General features: G+C 44.9%; 1 protein-coding gene across 4 annotated transcripts in view; it reads left to right on the top strand.

Moving 5' to 3' along the window:
• Positions 1–22,229, top strand: part of PGPEP1L (pyroglutamyl-peptidase I like) — a 52,678-nt gene that overhangs the window by 7,727 nt on the left and 22,722 nt on the right. For all 4 annotated transcript variants that reach the window (XM_077263396.1, XM_077263397.1, XM_077263398.1 and 1 more), the window contains exons 2-3: positions 11,308–11,395; positions 11,820–11,872. In XM_077263396.1, coding sequence (XP_077119511.1) covers positions 11,353–11,395; positions 11,820–11,872 — 96 coding nt within the window. In that variant the 5' untranslated portion in view covers positions 11,308–11,352. The remainder of the gene's footprint in view (positions 1–11,307; positions 11,396–11,819; positions 11,873–22,229) is intronic.

The following is a 22,229-nucleotide window of genomic DNA, read 5'->3' as shown; positions in this document are numbered from 1 at the left end:
AATGCACTGCTTTAATCTGTTTTTCAGATCACACTCGCTCAGTGTCGGACTGGGGTTCCAAGGACCCACCAGTAACTGACTTCAGTTACATACAAATTTTACTTTACCCTCATTTACAAAATTACCAATGCGTCTATTTAATTAACTGGGTAGTTTGTTAAATAAATGATGGGATGCTTATTTTTTTCTGTACATAACCAATAAAGTGGACTAGGCCAACTCATGTTCATGTAGGGCAGTGGGTCACCCACTCCTGCACAGGGGCACAATGAGGGATTCACCCATTCCCCTCTGAGACAGAGCTTGCACTTACCCACTAAGTGCATTGGGTCCATTTAATAAACTGATACCATACAGACACTATAAATATATCTGCTTTGTTTTGTGTTTTTTTTTATCCATTGGAATTGTAAACGTAAAAAAAGGCATTTATTTATTAAATTGTTGATGTAAAATCCGAGTGCCGTTCAGATTTGTCATCCGAATGACAGTAGATTATTTTAAATCTGTTTTCTGGATGAAAAACAGACTATTTTGCACATGCTTATCTGAATTCTGCCTTACAGTGTGCGCAGAATTATTAGGCAAGTTGTATTTTAGAGGATTATTTTTATGTACAGCGCAAAGGGCAGCGCAAAAAAAAACTTACAGCACAGGCTTCGGGGACGTTCAGGAAGGAAATGGAGGTGGCGCACGGAGGCCCTGAGTGACGGCTGGCAGGCGTTTGTGTCAGGGAGGATAAGACATGCCCCCTTGACAAATTCGGGTATGAGGGGCACATTATAAAAGCATATATTTCAGCGTTTGCAGAGACCTGAACTAAAAGGGCCACCTTGACAGAATTGCAGCATTAGTGCTGCACAAGGTGGCTCTTTTAGTTAAAAACGCCTGGGGGGGTGGGGTGACAGGTTCCCTTTAAACGGATAGGACTTGATTTGGAAAGGCACACACCTGTCTATATAAGACCTCACAGCTCACAGTGCATGTCAGCCAAATGAGAATCATGAAGTCAAAGGAACTGGCCAAGGAGCTCAGAGACAGAATTGTGGTAAAGCACAGATCTGGCCAAGGTGACAAAATAATTTCTGCAGTACTCAAGGTTCCTAAGAGCACAGTGGCCTCCATAATCCTGAAATGGAAGAAGTTTGGGACCACCAGAAGTCTTCCTAGACCTGGCCGTCCAGCCAAACTGAGCAATTAGGGAAGAGCCTTGGTGACAGAGGTAAAGAAGAACCCCAAGATCACTGTGGCTGAGCGCCAGAGATGCAGTATGGAGATGGGAGAAAGTTCCACAAAGACAACTATCACTGCAGCCCTCCACCAGTCGGGCCTTTATGGCAGAGTGGCCCGACGGAAGCCTCTCCTCAGTGCAAGACATAGAGTTTGCTAAACAAAACACATGTATGTGTGGAGAAAACCAGGCACTGCTCATCACCTGCCCAATGCAATCCCAACAGTGAAACGTGATGGTGGCAGCATCATGCTATGGGGGTGTTTTTCAGCTGCAGGGACAGGACGACTGGTTGTCATTGAAGGAAATATGAATGCGGCCAAGTACAGAGATATCTTGGATGAAAACCTCTTCCAGAGTGCTCTGGACCTCAGACTTGGCAGATTTACCTTCCAGCAAGACAATGACCCTAAAGGCCCCGTCTCACTAAGCGATTTACCAACGATCATGACCAGCGATACGACCTGGCCGTGATCGTTGGTAAGTCGCTGTGTGGTCGCTGGGGAGCTGTCACACAGACCGCTCTCTCCAGCGACCAACGATCAGGGGAACGACTTCGGCATCGTTGAAACTGTCTTCAACGATCCCGAAGTCCCCCTGCAGCACCCGGGTAACCAGGGTAAACATCGGGTTACTAAGCGCAGGGCCGCGCATAGTAACCCGATGTTTACCCTGGTTACCAGCGTAAATGTAAAAAAAAACAAACAGTACATACTCGCCTTTCGGTGTCCAGGTCCCTTGCCGTCTGCTTCCTGCTCTGACTGAGATCCGGCCGTACAGTGAGAGCAGAGCGCAGCGGTGACGTCACCGCTGTGCTCTCACTTCTCACTGTACGGCCGGCAGTCAGTGAGAGCAGGAAGCAGACGGCAAGGGACCTGGACACCGAAAGGCGAGTATGTACTGTTTGTTTTTTTTTACATTTACGCTGGTAACCAGGGTAAACATCGGGTTACTAAGCGCGGCCCTGCGCTTAGTAACCCGATGTTTACCCTGGTTACCAGTGAAGACATCGCTGGATCGGTGTCACACACACCGATTCAGCGATGTCAGCGGGGCCTCAACGACCAAAAAAAGGTCCAGGCCATTCCGACACGACCAGCGATCTCGCAGCAGGGGCCGGGTCACTGGTACGTGTCACACATAGCGAGATCGCTATGGAGGTCGCTGTTGCGTCACAAAACTTGTGACTCAGCAGCGATCTCGCTAGCGATCTCGCTATGTGAGACGGGGCCTTAAGTGCACAGCTAAAATAACAGTGGAGTGGCTTCAGAACAACTCTGTGACCATTCTTGACTGGCCCAGCCAGAGCCCTGACCTAAACCCAATTGAGCATCTCGGGAGAAAGCTGAAAATGGCTGTCCACCAACATTCACCATCCAACCTGACGGAACTGGAGAGGATCTTCAAGGAAGAATGGCAGAGAATCCCCAAATCAAGGTGTGAACAACTTGTTGCATCATTCCCAACTCATGGCTGTACTAGCTCAAAAGGGTGCTTCTACTCAATACTGAGCAAAGGGTCTGAATACTTATGACCATGTGATATTTCAGGTTGTTTTCTTATTTATTTTTATTTATTTTTTTTTAATTTGCAAAAATTACTACATTTGTGTTTTGTTTTCAGTCAAGATGGGGTGCAGAGTGTACCTTAATGAGAAAAAAATGAACTTTTTTGACTTTACCAAATGGCTGCAATGAAACAAAGAGTGAAAAATTTAAAAGGGTCTGAATACTTTCTGTACCCTCTGTACATTGGTATACTTTTTGTTTGAATTTCATAGGAAAGTGCCCTTTCTTATAAAAATGGATTTAGCCAAGAATTATATTACGTGGCATATTATACTGCGGAACATGTTTACACCTTCAAGTATTATTTTCCCAACCAGAGGTGAATATTCTTAAGGTATGCAAATGGTGGAAGCCTCAGAGACTACATGGTCAGATATTACAGTACCAACTGCAAATAATATTAAATACATCTTGGACCCAATGTGGTCGATGTATTTACTGAGATCTGTGAGTGAGTGTATAATCCTGATTTTAATGAGCATTTGATGAGTCCAGCTAAATAAATTTTGATGCCCATTTTAATCGCTTAATGACCTTTGGCGTATATGTACGTCAAAGGTACTGTTCCCTGCCTTTGATGTGGGCTCGCACGCTGAGAACCTCAAATTTGACCCGAAAGCCAAATATCCCTAACTTTTTAGTTGTATATACAGATCTGGCAAAATTAAAAGACCACCACATCAAAACCCTGTCATGGGCAGCCCAATCTCCAGACCTGAACTCCATTGAAAACCTCTGGAATATAATCAAGAGGATGATGGATAGTCACAAGCCAACAAAGAAGAACTGCTTACATTTTTGTGCCAGAAGCAGTGTGAAAGACTGGTGGAAACATGCCAAGACGCATGAAAGCGGTGATTAAAAATCATGGTTATTCCACAAAATATTGATTCCTGAACTCTTCCTGAGTTAAAACACTAGTATTGTGTATTTTCTAAATGATTATGAACTTATTTTCTTTGCATTATTTGGGGTCTGAAAGCACTGTTTTTGTTGTGGTAAAAAATGCAACATGTTAATTAATTTTGCGGATTTTTCGCGTTTTTCCCGCTATTTAATGCATTGGGAAGCTGTGGGAAAAAAAACGCGAGAAACGCGAAAAAAAACGCATTCGGATTTCTTGCAGAAAATGTCCGGTTTTCTTCAGGAATTTTCTGCAAGAAATCCTGACGTGTGCACATACCCTAATTCTTCTGCTTTCTGTACTATCCTCACTCTGAGTACAAAAAACAAATTATTCTTTAACCCCTTCAGGACCTTGGCGTTTTCAGTTTTTAGGCTCCCCTTCTTCCAGAGCCATAACCTCTTTATTTGAGTATGGCCGTGTGAGGGTTTCTTTTTTTTTTGCGGGATGAGTTGTAGTTTTGAACAACACCATTGGTTTTACCATATCGTGTACTGGAAAATGGGGGAAAAAAATTCAAAGTGCGGTAAAATAGCAAAAAAGTGCAATTCCACAAATTTTTTTTTTTCCATGCTCACTGAATGCTAACACTGACCTGTAGTGTTGAGCATTCCGATACTGCAAGTATCGGGTATCGGCCGATACTTGCTGTATCGGAATTCCGATACCGAGATCCGATATTTTTGTGGTATCGGGTATCGGTATCGAAACATTAATGTAAAAATGTGTAAAAGAAAGAATTAAAATAAAAAATATTGCTATACTCACCTCTCCGACGCAGCCTGCACCTTACCGAGGGAAGCGGCAGCGTTCTTTGTTTAAAATTCGCGCTTTTCTTTCCTTTACTGAAGTCCCGGCTTGTGATTGGTCGCGTGCCGACCATGTGGCCGGGACGCAACCAATCACAGCAAGCCGTGACGTAATTTCAGGTCCTTCAGGATTTTAAAATTACGTTCCGGCGTTGTGATTGGTTGCGTCGCAGTCACATGGGCAACGCAACCAATCACAGCAAGCCGTGACGTAATTTCAGGTCCTTAAGGATTTTAAAATTACGTCCCGGCTTTGTGATTGGTTGCGTCGCAGTCACATGGGAGACGCAACCAATCACAAGCCGTGACGTCACGGGAGGCTGGACACGCGCGCATTTTAAAATGGGCGCGTGTCCAGCCTCCCGTGACGTCCCGGCTTGTGATTGGTTGCGTCGCGGTCAACCAATCACAAGCCGGGAGGCTGGACACGCGCGCATTTTAAAATGTTAAAATGCGCGCGTGTCCAGCCTCCCGGCTTGTGATTGGTTGCGTCGCGATCAACCAATCACAAGCCGGGACGTCACGGGAGGCTGGACACGCGCCCATTTTAAAATGCGCGCGTGTCCAGCCTCCCGTGACGTCACGGCTTGTGATTGGTTGCGTCTCCCATGTGACTGCGACGCAACCAATCACAAAGCCGGGACGTAATTTTAAAATCCTGAAGGACCTGAAATTACGTCACGGCTTGCTGTGATTGGTTGCGTTGCCCATGTGACTGCGACGCAACCAATCACAACGCCGGAACGTAATTTTAAAATCCTGAAGGACCTGAAATTACGTCACGGCTTGCTGTGATTGGTTGCGTCCCGGCCACATGGTCGGCACGCGACCAATCACAAGCCGGGACTTCAGTAAAGGAAAGAAAAGCGCGAATTTTAAACAAAGAACGCTGCCGCTTCCCTCGGTAAGGTGCAGGCTGCGTCGGAGAGGTGAGTATAGCAATATTTTTTATTTTAATTCTTTCTTTTACACATTAATATGGTTCCCAGGGCCTGAAGGAGAGTTTCCTCTCCTTCAGACCCTGGGAACCATCAGGAATACCGTCCGATACATGAGTCCCATTGACTTGTATTGGTATCGGGTATCTGTATCGGATTGGATCCGATACTTTGCCGGTATCGGCCGATACTTTCCGATACCGATACTTTCAAGTATCGGACGGTATCGCTCAACACTACTGACCTGCCATTATGATTCTCCAGGACATTGAGTTTGCAGATGCCAAACATGTATACGGTAGGTTCTTTCAAAAAATCCAAGTTTGCACACACAAAAAAAGGGCGCCATTTTCCAAGACCCGTAGCGTCGCCAGTTTTCGGAATTTGGGGCTGGGTGAGGGCTTATTTTTTGTGCACCGAGCTGATGTTTTTATTGATACCATTTTGGGGTAGATATGATGTTTTGATAGCATGTTGTGGCAAACAAAAAAAGGTAATTCTGGCATCTTGCCTTTTTTTTCTCTTAGCGTTGTTTAACTATCGGATTAATTCCCTTTATATCTTGAATGTGCATTTCTGACCTTGGCGATACCAAATATGGGTTTTCTTGTTTTTTATTGGAGTGAAAGAGGGGTGATTTTTAACGTGTATGTATGTATGTATGTATGTATATATATATATATATATATATATATATATATATATATATATATTATATTTTATTTTTTTTTTAAACTCTTTACTTGCTTCAATAGTCTACATGAGAGACTAGAGGCCACCATCATCAGATCACCTGAGCTACACATTACATTCAGCCCTGCTATGTGTAGCGGAAATGCTCATCTGCTTTGAGCACCAGCCATGGGGCAGTGCTCGTAGCAGTTTAGCAATGTCAACCATAGGGGTCTCCTGCAGACCCTGGGTTGTCATGCCAACCCATCGGCGCCCCATGGTCATGTGACACAGGCGCCATTGGGTGGGATTAGTGACACGCTTCCGATGCGGCCATGTTAAATGCCACTGTTGGAGATTGACAGCGGCATTTAACATGTTAACAGCCGTGGGTGTATCGCGGCTGTTAGTGGCACATGTCAGCTGATAAAATCAGCTGATGTGCCGGAAAACATGCGGGCTCAGTGCCAGAACCCGCATGGAACGCAGGATAAGACCTACGACATATATATGTCATAGGTCATGAAGGGGTTAAAAGTAGGAATCAGTCCTACCGGTAATAGTGTTTCCAGGAGTCCATCATGACAGTACCACCAGGAGGTAGTCCTTCGTATCCTTCATAAGGAGGACAGGAACACAGAAAAGTTTAAATAGCCCCTCCCCAACACCACCCTTCAGTGTGTTTTTTTTGTTTTTTTTTTTTGTTATGCTTCTTGGAAGTGGGGGATAGAAAAACCTGTAATCATCTTATCACCATTACGGCTGCGGTTTGTCTTACTACTGCCCTTCATCGTACACACAATTCTGATACATGGATTCCACATTTATTCATCTGTCATGGAGGCTATACACGGAGGCTGTGACGTGCTGCTTATTCAGGGATGAGGGCATACATAGGGTTTTGTACTCCTATCTGCTGGTGTAGTTCTTTGTACTAACATTGAACAGAAGAGAAGGATTCAGTGCGACTTCTGCGCAGGTGGAGTTGTAAGGATATAGATTTCAGACAGAGAGAGACTGCAATGTAGGTTTGTTTCAAAAGACAGCACCTCAATACACAAGGCTTCTCTCCTTATGAAAACTCGGAATCACTAGGAGCCTTTTTATTTCTTAAATTCAAAAATGGAGATAATGTTACTGTAAACAGAACCTTAGAAATATTGGCCTACCATCTTTCTAACTTGCAGTATTCATACAAATCCAAGATATTACAGATGTTCCTAGTAGCATCTAATCTCCGTCGCAGTCATCCGATGTGGATTCTCCAGGAGTTAGTGTTTGTCACATTGAAGACATTCTAACACATGGGACACACAGCCCTCATCAGGAGGAGCCTCTCCCATCCTAAATTTCAGAGGCTTTACTAATATAATTAAGTGATACGTTTGTTACGCCTATCATTAAATTAGTCATACATAAAGGTACTGTATAAATTGTCAAACTGTCAATTTCAGCTAAGCTAACCATATAATGTGCTTGCTGACTCTGATGGCAGAGATCAGAAAAAATAAATATTGGTCATTCTTTTTAGTTTTTTTTTTTCTGTCTGATCCTACCATTGTCAGAAATAAGACACTACCAGACGGTAGTTGTTTCCTCTCCTCTGACAGCTCTTATCCAAGAGCCATTAATTCCACAGGCTTTACAGACATTGTCATCACTGTCCCCATTGGGGCTCACAATCTAGATTCCCTATGAGTAGGAGGACATGGTTGCTTCTAAAGAGTTAAGGTACCGTCACATTAAGCGACGCTGCAGCGATATCGACAACGATGCCGATCGCTGCAGCGTCGCTGTGTGGTCGCTGGAGAGCTGTCACACAGATGGCTCTCCAGCAACCAACGATGCCGAAGTCCCCGGGTAACCAGGGTAAACATCGGGTTACTAAGCGCAGGGCCGCGCTTAGTAACCCGATATTTACCCTGGTTACCATTGTAAATGTAAAAAAAAACCAGTACATACTCACCTTCTGATGTCTGTCAGGTCCCTGGCCGTCTGCTTCCCGCACTGACTGTGAGCTCCGGCCAGCCGTAAAGTAAAAGCAGAGCACAGCGGTGACGTCACCGCTGTGCTGTGCTTTACGGCCGGCCGGCGCTCACAGTCAGTGCGGGAAGCAGACGGCCAGGGACCTGACAGACATCAGAAGGTGAGTATGTACTGGTTTTTTTTTTTACATTTACAATGGTAACCAGGGTAAATATCGGGTTACTAAGCGCAGCCCTGCGCTTAGTAACCCAATATTTACCCTGGTTACCATTGTAAAACATCGCTGGCATCGTTGCTTTTGCTGTCAAACACGACGATACACGCCGATCTGACGACCAAATAAAGTTCTGGACTTTCAGCAACGACCAGCGATATCACAGCAGGATCCGGATCGCTGCTGCGTGTCAAACACAACGATATCGCTATCCAGGACGCTGCAACATCACGGATTGTTGTCGTTCTCTTTGCAAAGTTGCTGAGTGTGACGGTACCTATAGACTCAAACTCAGCTGCTTCTTAAGGGCTTATCTATCAGTATATACATACACACACTGAATCTTATCACATGTTTTACCTCAATTGCTCAATAATACACATTACATATACTTCATATGTATTATTGAGGTAAAACCTGTGACAGATTCAGTGTGCATGTGTGTGTGTATATAGTGATAAACTCAGATAAACCCTTTAGGGTACTGTCACACAGTGAAATTTCCATCGCTGCGACGGCACGATTCGTGACGTCGCAGCGTCGTATGAATATCGCTCCAGCGTCGTAGACTGCGGTCACACTTTGCAATCACGGCGCTGGAGCGATGCCGAAGTCCCCGGGTAACCAGGGTAAACATCGGGTTACTAAGCGCAGGGCCGCGCTTAGTAACCCGATGTTTACCCTGGTTACCAGCGTAAACGTTAAAAAAACAAACAGTACATACTTACATTCCGGTGTCTGTCCCCGGCGTTCTGCTTCTCTCCACTGTGTAAGCGCCATAGCCGGAAAGCAGAGCGGTGACGTCACCGCTGTGCTCGCTTTCCGGCCGGCAGGCGCTCACAGTGCAGAGAAGCTGAGACGCCGGAGGACAGACACCGGAATGTAAGTATGTACTGTTTGTTTTTTTTACGTTTACGCTTGTAACCAGGGTAAGCATCGGGTTACTAAGCGCGGCCCTGCGCTTAGTTACCCGATGTTTACCCTGGTTACAAGCGAACACATCGCTGGATCGCTGTCACACACAACGATCCAGCGATGTCAGCGGGTGATCAAGCGACGAAAGAAAGTTCCATACGATCTGCTACGACGTACGATTCTCAGCAGGATCCCTGATCGCTGCTGCGTGTCAGACACTGCGATATCGTAACGATATCGCTAGAACGTCACGAATCGTACCGTCGTAGCGATGGAAATTTCACTGTGTGACGGTACCCTTAGAAGCAGCTATGTTATCTGGCTACTTTAGCTAATTGACCCTGACAAGCTGCACACTGTGTCCCTCCATGCAGTATCTTTTAGGGCAGAGACAGGATGTCTCACACAGCTGGAAAGATGGTAAGAAAGTGAGGAGCCAGACATCAGCCTCCCTTTCTTTTATTTTACTCACATATATAGCGCCATTAGTTCTGCAGCGCTTTAGGGTACCGTCTCACATTGGCACTTTGATCGGTACGATCCGTGACGTTCCAGCGATATCCATACGATATCGCTGTGTCTGACACGCAGCAGCGATCAGGGACCCTGCTGAGAATCGTACGTCGTAGCAGATCGTTTGAAACTTTTTTTCGTCGCTGGATCTCCCGCTGTCATCGCTGCATCGGTGTGTGTGACACAGATGCAGCGATGCGTTCGCTTGTAACCAGGGTAAACATCGGGTTACTAAGCGCAGGGCCGTGCTTAGTAACCCGATGTTTACCCTGGTTACCATCGTAAATGTAAAAAAAAAAAAAACCGTACATACTTACATTCCGGTGTCCGTCAGGTCCCTGGCCGTCTGCTTCCCTGCACTGACTGAGCGCCGGCCGTAAAGTGAAAGCAGAGCACAGCAGTGACGTCACCGCTCTGCTTTGGCCGGCGCTTACACAGGATGCAGGAGGAGTGCAGGGAAGCGGACGCAGGCACCGGAATGTGAGTATGTGTTTTATTTTACGTTTACGCTGGTAACCAGGGTAAACATCGGGTTACTAAGCGCGGCCCTGCGCTTAGTAACCCGATGTTTACCCTGGGACTTCGGCATCGTTGGTCGCTGGAGAGCGGTCTGTGTGACAGCTCCCCAGCGACCACACAACGACTTACCAACGATCACGGCCAGGTCGTATCGCTGGTCGTGATCGTTGGTAAATCGTTTTGTGTAACGGTACCCTTACAGACACTATAATCATTGTCCCTAATGAGGCTCACAATCTCACTTCCCTATTAATATGCCTTTGGAGTGTGGGAGGAAACCGGAGCATCCAGAGGAAACACAGACAAACACGGGGAAAACATACAAAAACTCCTTGCAGATGTTGTCTTTAGAGGGACTTAAGGAGAACCTGTCAGGTTCCCCATGCCCTCCCACATAGCAGCACTCATTTATGAGTAAATTGCAGCAGAAAACTTCATCCACTTTGTTAGTGCTCAAAACTTAACTCATGCCCTACATCTGGCCAAACAAGCCTATTACACCACCCTCATCACATCTCAATCCCACAATCCAAACCAATTCTTCAAAGTTTTTATATCATATTTGACATAACTTTCCATTATTCACCATATCCAATCTCTCACTCGTTCATGTCGCCTGCATCTTAATAACATCTCCAGAATCCAATCTTTTCTCACCTTTGAAAATGCAAAACCTCATACTGTCGCTCTTACTCTCATCTGGACTCATCTGGTTCCTCCTATTCAATGGTGTCCAAATTCTACATGTACCCATTAGTATGGAAACGGCACTTAGATACTGGCTGATGACCGGATTGTGCTGCTTTATTTGAAAACCCCTCTTTATTATAATGATGGCTGGATCATACATGACAAGCACTTTTTACCTATTGTGTCCCTCCTTATAGATTGTAAACTTGTGATTAGGACCCTCAGTCCTGTAGCCCACGTTAAACCATGTGTTACTTAGCAATGTCTTTATTGTCTGTACATGTCATTTATTAAGTGCTGTGGAATATGTTGGCGCTATAGAAATAAAATTATTATTATATCTTGCAGGGTCTGACATTTTGTGAATCGGCATTAGCGGACTGTGCTTAGCTCATGGCTTCCAATTCAAACAATCCTAACCTCATTGTTGTCACTGGTAAGTCACCGGTAAAAACTGAAATGTAGTGGATGAGCAAGCAGTCATCTTTTCCATGTCAGCTTTATGTTTCACTTCTGCTTAGGATCGGTGTTCTGACAGCACATTACAATACTTACCAAATTTAAGTTTGAGGCAGCCACTATTTATGAAGCCCCAGCACCATACATTCTGAATCCACAGCCACAATGAGACAAACTCTTTATTATAAGTATTTTTCACAACTTTCTAACTGTGTTAATATTGAAGCTACAAGAGGTTTATACAGAACATTTGTCGTCATGTATAGAATGGAACAGAACACTTTTCTCTTGTCTATAGTAAGGTGAGGATGCCAGAACATGTCTACACCTGGATTGGTAAAAAATGGATTAATGGAGCTGCATTTTTGTCCAACAATGTCTTCTTTTTTTTTATTGCAAAGGTTTTGGCCCATTCAGAAATCATTTGGTCAACTCAAGTTGGGAAGCAGTGAAGGTAATCACCAATTTTTAGAAGTCAATTTGTTGCATGCCTGCTTTACCTTAAAGGAGTTTTCCCACGAACAAGTCAATTTTAATGAATAAATCTTGGAATAATAAGTTTCACAATTGGATGTGTTTAAAAAAAATGTTCCTGTGCTGAGATAATCTTATAAATGTGTCCTTGCTGTGTCTGACCATACAGGGACATGGTCTGATCATACCACATCTCCTGGGCAGGGGAGGAAGGAAAGAGTATACAGACAGGACTGCACAGGATCACAGCTGACTCTTTCTTTAAGGCTGGATTCACACTAGCGTATTGCATCCGATGCAAGGGCATCGGATGCGATATGCTCATGACCCTCGGCTCCTGCCCTGCTGCGAGCAGGAGCCAAGTGCCATTTGTCTGTGCTCCGAGTCTCTTGTACAGAGCGGATCGGAGCACCGCTGCAGAGGAGGCGGAGAAACTAATTTCTCCATCTCCTCCATTGCCGGGGTCAGCGTATATGACACATCACTCGGATGATATCCTAGTGATGTGCGTTGTCTCACTCGCCCCCATAGACTTATATGGGTGCTAGTGAGCCGAGTGTCGGTGACAATCGCAGCATACTGTGATTTCATTCGCACACTGAAAACGGCCGAGGAAAAAAACGGTGATGGGAGCTGCCCCATAGAGGAATACTGGTCCGAGTGCTATGAGTTTTTTTGTTTTTTTTTAATCGCATATCACTCGTTCGTATTATACAGTAGTGTGACTCCGTCGTAAAGTAAAACATTGCTTAAAAACAGGCAGTGAAATGCTTTCCCTCACAAAAAGAATCAGCTGTGATCCTGTGGTGTAATGTTTGTATACTCTTTTTGCATTCTCCCCTGTCCCGGAGATGTGGTATGATCAGACACAGCCATTAGGCCTGTTTCATACATCCTGACATTTCTGGTACTGGAGATATCAGTGTCCATGTGTGTAATACTTGTGGCGACAGTATGTCGCCTCAATAACACACATACTGGCGCTTGAGATGCAGCGGTACAGTTCGCGCTGTTCCCCAGTGCCGGGTGCTGATGACCACCCTCATCATTCTCCCCTGCTCTGCCGGCGATCAGTGGAGAATGTTGAGTAACTAATAACAGCGAGAACAGGCGGCGGCTGATGGGACTACTACTCCCATCAGTAGAAAATCAAAAAGCGGAGGGCACCATCTACTATAATAGACTATAGGGATCTACCTAGAACATGTCAAAAACAGAAAACCAAGAAAAAAGAAGACATGCTATAAAGCCGGGACCACCAAAATATACACAAAAATAAAGTTTATTGGAAACCACAAACACCCAAAATTTAAAAGCATTTAAAAACAGAAAGTATTATGCATCCCCACAGTAGGGTCTAGCCACCGGACAGGAACCCAGATGAACACCAATATATTATATAGAATATAACATCAAAATAATAGCAATAATCTTATATCAAAACTGGCCCATGCATGAAAGATGCAAAGGGGGTACTGAATTTCCCAACCCCCTAAGGGAAATACAAAGCCCTATGCCAAATCTCACAGTAAGAATGGATGACAAATCTGAATAATCAGCTGCAAAGGAAATAAAGTGCCTAGTGCAATAGATGGAGCGAAAGCAGGAATGGCCAAAGCCTGCTCACATGTCTGTATGTGCCAATAAAAAACAAGTTATTACAACTTCACAGCGTCGTAGAGATTATCTACAGCCTTAAATCAGGCTGGAGAATAGGCTTACCCCAAGAAAATAAATGCCTAAAGAGCATGGCCAGTGCGGGTGAGAGTCCGGGGGCACTGAAGCTTCAGGGTGAGCAGGCTTTGGCCATTCCTGCTTTCGCTCCATCTATTGCACTAGGCACTTTATTTCCTTTGCAGCTGATTATTCAGATTTGTCATCCATTCTTACTGTGAGATTTGGCATAGGGCTTTGTATTTCCCTTAGGGGGTTGGGCATCTTTCATGCATGGGCCAGTTTTGATATAAGATTATTGCTATTATTTTGATGTTATATTCTATATAATATATTGGTGTTCATCTGGGTTCCTGTCCAGCGGCTAGACCCTACTGTGGGGATGCATAATACTTCTGTTTTTAAATGCTTTTAAATTTTGGGTGTTTGTGGTTTCCAATAAACTTTATTTTTGGGTATATTTTGGTGGTCCCGGCTTTATAGCATGTCTTCTTTTTTCTTGGTTTTCTGTTAATAATAATTTTATTCATATAGCGCCAACATATTCCGCAGCGCTTTACAAATTAGAGAGGGGACTTGTACAGACAATAGACATTACAGCATAACAGAAATTACAGTTCAAAACAGATACCAGTAGGAATGAGGGCCCTGCTCGCAAGCTTACAAACTATGAGGAAAAGGGGAGACACGAGAGGTGGATGGTAACAATTGCTTTTGTTGTTCGGACCAGTTCTGTTTACTACTCCCATCAGCCTACACTTGCTGCCCCTAAATGCACTGAGAGCAGTCTCTGCACAGGAACATTTTTGTTTGACACATCCAATTGTGAAACTTAGTATAATTCTAGGATCTATTACTTAAAATGGGTTTTCTCATGAACAAAGTACATTTTAAGTCTGTAGGTTATATTTCACAACTGATGGAACCTCATTTATATCGTCTGTAAGTAATGAAAGAATCGCAAAAAATAAGCCAAACTAGCTTGGCTGTATTTCCAGCTCTGTGGAGTCTGTGTTTGATGAATTCGGGGTCGGTGTAAAATGGACCTACTCCTAAAATATATAATAAATTGGGTTCAGTAGTTCAGCACAGGATGTGCTGTAAATGTTTTCAGAATAATTTGAGAACGTTATGAAATGTCCTATAAATGTCTGTTCTGTTCATGTACCGTATTTTTCGGACTATAGGACGCACTTTTCCCCAAAAAAAATTGGGGGGAGGGTGTGCGTCTCATAGTGCGTACACAGGCTTACCAGGGGGTTGTGGCAGTGGTGTAGCAGCGGAACCGGCGGTGGTAGAGGTGTGGTGATGGTGTGGAGTGCACTTGAGCAGGGTACCTTCCTCAGGATGCCAGCGGCAGAAATGTGGCGACGCCGCGGCCCGGTGTCCACGGCAAGTAGAGCTGAGTACATCACCAGTTTCCCTTCGGCCATCTTCCTGAAACCGTGGGCCGCCGGTGTCTTCAGGAAAATGGCCTCTGGAGGCTGTACGTGCGCAGATTGAGATCTCGGCTTCAGCAAAATGGCTGATCTCAATCTGCGTACGGCGGCCATTTTCCTGAAGCCTCCGGCGGCCCACGGCTTCAGGAAGATGGCCGCAGGGAAACTGGTGATGCACTCGGCTCTACTCACCGTGGACACCGGGCCACAGCATGGCCACATTTCTGCCAACGGTATCCTGATTAAGGGACCTCTGCCTGACCGCTGACACCGGACCTGCAGCATCGCACCCCAGGACTTCTGCTGCCGCAGGCTTCCTGAGGAAGGGACCATGCCTTCTGTGACCCTGCTGTACCACCGTCGGCCCTCAGGTAAGATACCTTAAATTCAGACAATAAGACGGACCCCCATCTTATAAAAATCTTTTTTTCTGCTATTTTCCACCCCAAAATTTGTGGTGCGTCTATGGTCCTGTGCGTTTTATAGTCCGAAAAATACAGTACATGCTCAGTAGTGACCAGGGCTGTGGGGTCGGAGTCGTGAGTCAGGGTAATGTTGGAGGCTTGGCTTACCAATTCCACAGCACTGTGTATTACAGCAAGAGTGAAATGTTGCACAATCCTTTCAAATTTAACTGGGGAAACAAAAGATGGATTTTGTACACCACTGGGGTAACTGAAATACCATTCACAAACATTTTGAAAGGTTGCTAATCATAAATTAGATGAAGGTAACAAATTAAATTGAAAAATGCAATGCAAAAAGTGAAAAAGATTAAAAAAAAAAAATTATTCAAAAATAGAAATGCTTAATGGATCACTGTTGCTTTCCAGTGTTGGGGTCCTGGGTTCAAATCCCACCAAGGACAAAATCCGCAAGGAGTCTATGTCCTCTGTGTTTGCGTGGGTTTCTTACATGTTCTCAGGATTTCTCCCACACGCCAAAGACCTACTGATAGTAAATCTAGATTATGAGTCCCAATAGGGACAGTGCTGATGATGTCTGTTGTTACAGAAGGTATATGATGATGCTAATTAAACTCCACACTTAAAAAAAAATAAATAAATAAAAAATCGACTGATGAACCACGGACTTAGTATCTCCTTTAATGTCTAACCTGTAGTTAACTGTCTGTTAATAAGTGTAATCCATCTCTAGCAGTAGTGACCTGACAACTGAGAGACTGACTAGTGAGTGGAAACAAGTCTTTGTCACCCAGCTCGTGCTCTCCTGCCTACTGCATACCGACATAGCAGAGATGGGTGTTTAATTCCAGGCTGACAAGCTATTGGACAATGGCAAGTGGAATGCATGCTGGGAAATGAGAAGGAAGTCCCACCACTTAGCGTGCTGACAGAATGTTGATAAAGAGGAACCACCAACTTGAAAAGTTGGAGCATGCGGGACAGGTTCCCGAACGTGCTGGACTGGCATCCACTCTAAAAAAAAAAAATAAATACAAAATTTTAAAAAAAAAGTTTTAAAGGGAACCTGTCACCAGAAAAAAAAACCCTATTACCCTGCCTGCCTAACGCCCACACTTACCTTAAAAAAATTAACTTTTATTCCCCCTGTAGCGTTCCAGTTCCACTCTGAATATACAGAGCGGTGGCTGCCAATGTGCCTAAGGCACTGACTGACACTTGCTCAGCCGCCTATCAGTCAGTGCGCGGTTACAGCTGCTGGTGACTGAACCAACGGCCCCATTACTGGAAGCTCAATGCTGCCGGAGACAACAAAAGTAAATTTTCTCCCCGCAGCACTCAGGTAAGTGCGGGCTCTGGGCAGGTTAATAATGCTATTAAACTTCAGATTAACCCCATTTCTGTAGGTTAATAGTGTTTGTTTTCTGGTAACCGGTTCCCTTTAAAACTTTATGGGGGCGAGGGCAGCAGAACTATGCTTTTCTACAGGTATTGTGCAAAAGGTTTGATACTCTTTAACCCCTCCTTCACACCTAAGCCTGGTTTTTACCTTCCTGACTAGGCCAAATTTTTCAAATCCGGCGTGACTGTGGTAATGACTTTGGAATGCCTCCACATATCTCAGTGATTCTAAGATTTTGTTTGTGACACATTGTGCTTTATGGATAGTAGTAAATATACCGTAGGTAGTTTACATTTGCATTTAATTATGAAAATATTGAAACATTTTATAAATTTGGAAGAATTTGCAATTTAAGAACTTTGAATTTTTATGCACCTAAAACAGATGGTCATACCACACAGAATATTTAAAGGGATTGTCCACTATTAGGACAACCCCTTCTTAAACTAAATGTTCGGCCTCGATAAAGTCTAATAAAGCCTATACACCCCCCGTGCTGTCTCAGGTCCCGGGGCCGTGACATGACACGTGATGCCCCGCGCCCAATCAGTGCTGGCGTCACGGTCTCCTCCTTCTGACAAACTGAACATGAGGAGAAAATTCGGGATCAGCTACAGCCCTGGCTTCCTTTTCATGTTCAGTTTGTACTTTACATCAGCATCATTTTATAAAATACTTTTTTACTCTTCGCCACGACAGCACCCCACTGGAGAGAGGGATCCGCCCCGCAGGAACAGGAAACCTATTGAGAAATAAAATGGGGCGGTCCGCCTCTCCTCCTCAGTTTAGGTTTCCTGTTCCTGCAGGAACGACAGGATTTCTATGAAGATAAAATACCTGGGCATGCAAGCCGCCTGTGCGGTGTCTTTTAAGAACGGCAGGGGCTGCAGTCCAGAGGCAGCGTCGGGGGAGATCCGTTTGACGGCTCCCTCCTCGCCTGACAGAAGCCCGGATGATGACCTGGTCCGGGTAGGGCCGCCGGGCATCATTTCCGAAGCAGGTGGCAATAGCAGGCGCCGGAATCCTCGCTGATCAGGTGAGGACAGCGTTCCGGAAGTGAGTCCGGGGCCCGGACTGCGCACGCGCCGACCACCACCAAGGATTTACCCGGAAGTATAGTTTGAACTTCCGGACTATCCAAGCTGCGGCCGGCGGCGGGGGGAAGGTGCGGTCCTTGCGCATGCGCAATATGGAGGACGCTTAGGCGCCATATTTAAATCAAATGAGCGCCACTATCTGGCGATGTAAGATGTCATCCCCAGGTGCCATGGACCCTGAAACAGGAGACCAAGTACCCCCTGCCAAAGATCGTCCCAGCAAAGGATCTTCAGACACCGGTCATAAGAGCGGTTCGGTGGTCAGATCCAGGACAGGATCTCGGGCTTCTGATCCGGTATTATCAGCTTCACTGGGTGAGTGTGAGTGACTCTACCTATTAAGCTAATGCTATTTCCCCTCTCTCTCTCTCCTCCCTTCCCTCCTTCTCTCAGCGCACGGGTCAGGGGAAAAAACGTGAAAAAACAAAACATAAAGAATGTGCTCTATGTAGCCAGCCCCTACCCGACTCATACCCCAAAAAACTTTGTCAAGGCTGTATAACTGAAACCACACAAGGAGCGGCAATGTCCATTACGGACTTGCGTACCATTATCAGGGAAGAATTAAGAGCTATATCCCAAGATAAACCGCATAAATCCAAACCCAAAATACCGACACCCTCGTCAAATTCAGACAGTGACCAGGTTGTGTGTTCAGACGCCTCCTCATCATCATCATCATCATCATCTTCATCGTCTGAAATTGAGGGACGTCCTTGCTTCCCGGTGGAAAGTGTGGACAATTTAGTGAAATCAATACGAGACACTATGGGGTGTGAAGAGACAAAAGGAGCACAAACCACGCAAGATATAATGTTTGCGGGTTTGGCAGAGAGAAAAAGGAGATGCTTTCCGGTCATACCGGCAGTAAAAGCGTTAATAAAAAGGGAGTGGGAAAAGCAAGATCAGAGAAGCTTTTTACCCTCATCGTCAAAACGAAAATACCCGTTTAGTGACGACGAGCTTCTCACATGGACAAAAGTCCCTAAAGTTGACGCTGCTGTAGCCTCTACCTCGAAGCAGTCAACTTTGCCTGTAGAAGATGCGGGACTGCTCTCGGATCCTCTGGATCGCAAAGCCGAGTCCTCCCTAAAAAGATCCTGGGAGGCAACTACGGGAATATTTAAGCCAGCAGTAGCAAGCACTTGCACAGCCAGATCAATGCTCATATGGATAGATCAATTGGACCAACAAATTGAGAATAAAACCCCAAGAGAGAAATTACGGGCAGCCATCCCCTTAATACGGGGTGCAGCAGCCTTTATGGCGGACGCATCCGCGGACTCCCTTCGGTTAGCGGCAAGGTCTGCAGGTCTGGTAAACAACGCAAGGCGTGCACTATGGATGAAAAGCTGGAAGGGCGATGCGCAGTCAAAATCGAAAATATGCGCCATCCCATGTGAGGGTGAGTTCCTCTTTGGCAAAACTCTAGATGACATACTAAAGAAGGCGAAAGACAGGAAAAAAGCTTTTCCTGACTCTTCCATTCCCTTTTATAGGAGAGCCTTCAAAAGGAGACCGTTTGGCAAAAGAAAGCAAACGGATAGGTCTACAACATGGACCGCTAAAGATGAAAAGCAGAGAGGTACCATGTTCAGAAGACCCAACCCCTCAAAAGATAACAAATACTGAGGATATACCAGTTGGGGGTAGACTGAAGTTTTTCACTACTCAATGGGAAAAGATAACATCTAGCTCGTGGGTTTTAAATATCATCCGAGATGGAATTAAATTAAAATTCTCTCGTGTCCCCCACGAGTCTTATATTATAACATCTTTCAGCTCGCCTATACAGCAACAGGCGTTAGAGCTTGAAATTCAAACCCTATTATCAAAACTGGTCCTAGTCCAAGTTCCGGTGGGACAGGAGGGTAGGGGGTTCTACTCTCCCCTATTCTTAATTTCTAAGCCCGACGGTTCTTTCAGGACAATCATTAACCTTAAAAAACTCAACTTATTTATCGAAAATTATACCTTTAAAATGGAGTCCATTAGATCCACCATAAAGCTCCTCTTCCCAAATTGTATGATGGCGGGCATTGATCTAAAGGATGCTTACTATCATCTCCCTATTCATGATAGATACCAAAAATTCCTCAGAGTGGCGGTAAAAATCAACAACGAGGTTCGTCACTTCCAGTATGCGGCTCTGCCCTTCGGCCTCTCAACAGCGCCGAGGATCTTCACCAAGATAATGCTAGAGGTGATGTCCTATCTTCGCCAGAAGGAAACTTTGATTGTGCCCTATCTGGATGACTTTTTGGTAATAGGAAATTCAGTTACTCAATGTTCTGATCGTTTAGCTCATGCAATTTCCTCCCTACAGGACCTGGGCTGGATAATCAATACCGAAAAATCCAGACTCACTCCACTTTCCCGTCAAGCGTTCTTGGGGTTCCATTTAGACTCTATATCTCAAAAGTGTCTTCTACCACAGGTAAAAATTCAACTGATCAGACACAAAGTCCTAGCTGCAATAAACAAACCACGTACATCCCTAAGACAGGCCATGTCATTATTAGGGTCTCTTATCTCTTGTATACCTGCAGTAAGATGGGCTCAACACCATACTAGAACACTGCAACATCAAGTTTTACAAGAGGATAGACGGTTATTGGGTCACCTAAATACAAAAATAACCTTATCTCAAGAGGTTTTAACTTCCTTAGAGTGGTGGCTAGACTCAAACCATTTGATGAGTGGGGTTCCATGGGTAATAACACCATCTCACATCATAACCACTGACGCCAGTCCTTATGGTTGGGGCGCTCATATGGGAAATGATTACTGCCAGGGATTATGGAACATGGAGGAAAGCTGCAGCTCCTCAAACTTCAAAGAGCTAAATGCTGTAAAATACGCCTTATATCATTTCCTCCCACAGCTTCGGGGGAAAGACGTCAGAGTCCTGTCCGACAACACCACCACGGTGGCGTACCTAAACCGGCAAGGAGGTACGAGATCAGAAACTCTGATGTCTTCTGCTACAGAAATTTTAAACCTAGCAGAAAGTCATCTAACATCCCTTACTGCATTGCACATAAGAGGAGCAAGCAATCAGCAGGCGGACTTTTTAAGCCGACACACCCTGAGACAAGGAGAGTGGTGTCTAAACCAGCAAATATTTCTGGACATAATATCTCTTTGGGGCCGTCCTCAGATAGATCTTTTCGCCACAAGAAAAAACAGAAAAGTCCGGAGATTTGCTTCTCTATATCCAGCGGATCACCCGGACATTCTGAACGCTCTCCAAGCCCCTTGGCAGTTCAGTCTGGCGTACGCGTTTCCTCCGATCATATTGCTACCTCAAGTTATACGCAAAATCAGAGAAGAAGGGGCGAGAGTTGTACTGATAGCTCCATTCTGGCCCAAGAGACCATGGTTCTCATGGCTACAGACTATGTCGGTCTCAGATCCTTGGGTCCTCCCCTCAACGCCCAACCTTCTCTTCCAGGGTCCGTTTTTCCACCCTCAGGTGGACAATCTCCACCTGACGGCCTGGAACTTGAGAGGCAGATGCTAAGATCGAGAGGATTCTCGGGGGGTTTAATTGATACGCTTCTCCATAGTAGAAAACCCTCCACTACAAAAATTTATACAAGAGTATGGAGAAAATTTTTTCAATTCCATACATCTACCAACACATCAGAGATTCCGATACATTCTATCCTGGAGTTTCTTCAAAAAGGGAGAGAACTAGGTCTAACTGTAAACACCTTAAAGGTTCATGTTTCAGCACTAGGAGCCCTCTATGGCCATAACATTGCGGGGGATAGATGGGTATCCAGATTTATTACGGCCTGCGAAAGAATGAATCCAGTTAACATACCTAGAATTCCACCCTGGGATTTAAATTTAGTCTTACAAGCCCTAACAGACTCTCCATTCGAGCCAATAGACTCAATACCAATCAAATGTTTATCACTAAAAACGGCCCTCTTGGTAGCACTGACTTCAGCTAGGAGAATCAGTGACATCCAAGCACTCTCTATAGATCCACCTTTTTTGTTAACTTTTCAGGATAAGTTAATTCTTAAACCAGACCCTTCCTACCTACCCAAAGTAGCGAAAAAATTCCACAGGTCACAAGAAATAATCTTGCCCACTTTCTTCAGTAATCCCTCCACTCCTGAAGAACAAAAATATCACACTCTAGACGTTAAAAGAGTAGTGTTAAAATACATTGAAAAGACCAGCAGCTGGCGACAGAGTAGGGCTCTGTTTATTTCCTTCCAGGGAGTCAAGAAGGGTCATGGAGTAACAAAAAGCACCTTATCCCGGTGGATCAGAGAGGCTATCA

This window comes from Ranitomeya variabilis, chromosome 5 (assembly GCF_051348905.1).
Source record: "Ranitomeya variabilis isolate aRanVar5 chromosome 5, aRanVar5.hap1, whole genome shotgun sequence".
NCBI lineage: Eukaryota > Metazoa > Chordata > Amphibia > Anura > Dendrobatidae > Ranitomeya > Ranitomeya variabilis.
Note: the sequence above shows the minus strand (reverse complement) of the source record. Positions and strands in the feature narration are given on the sequence as shown.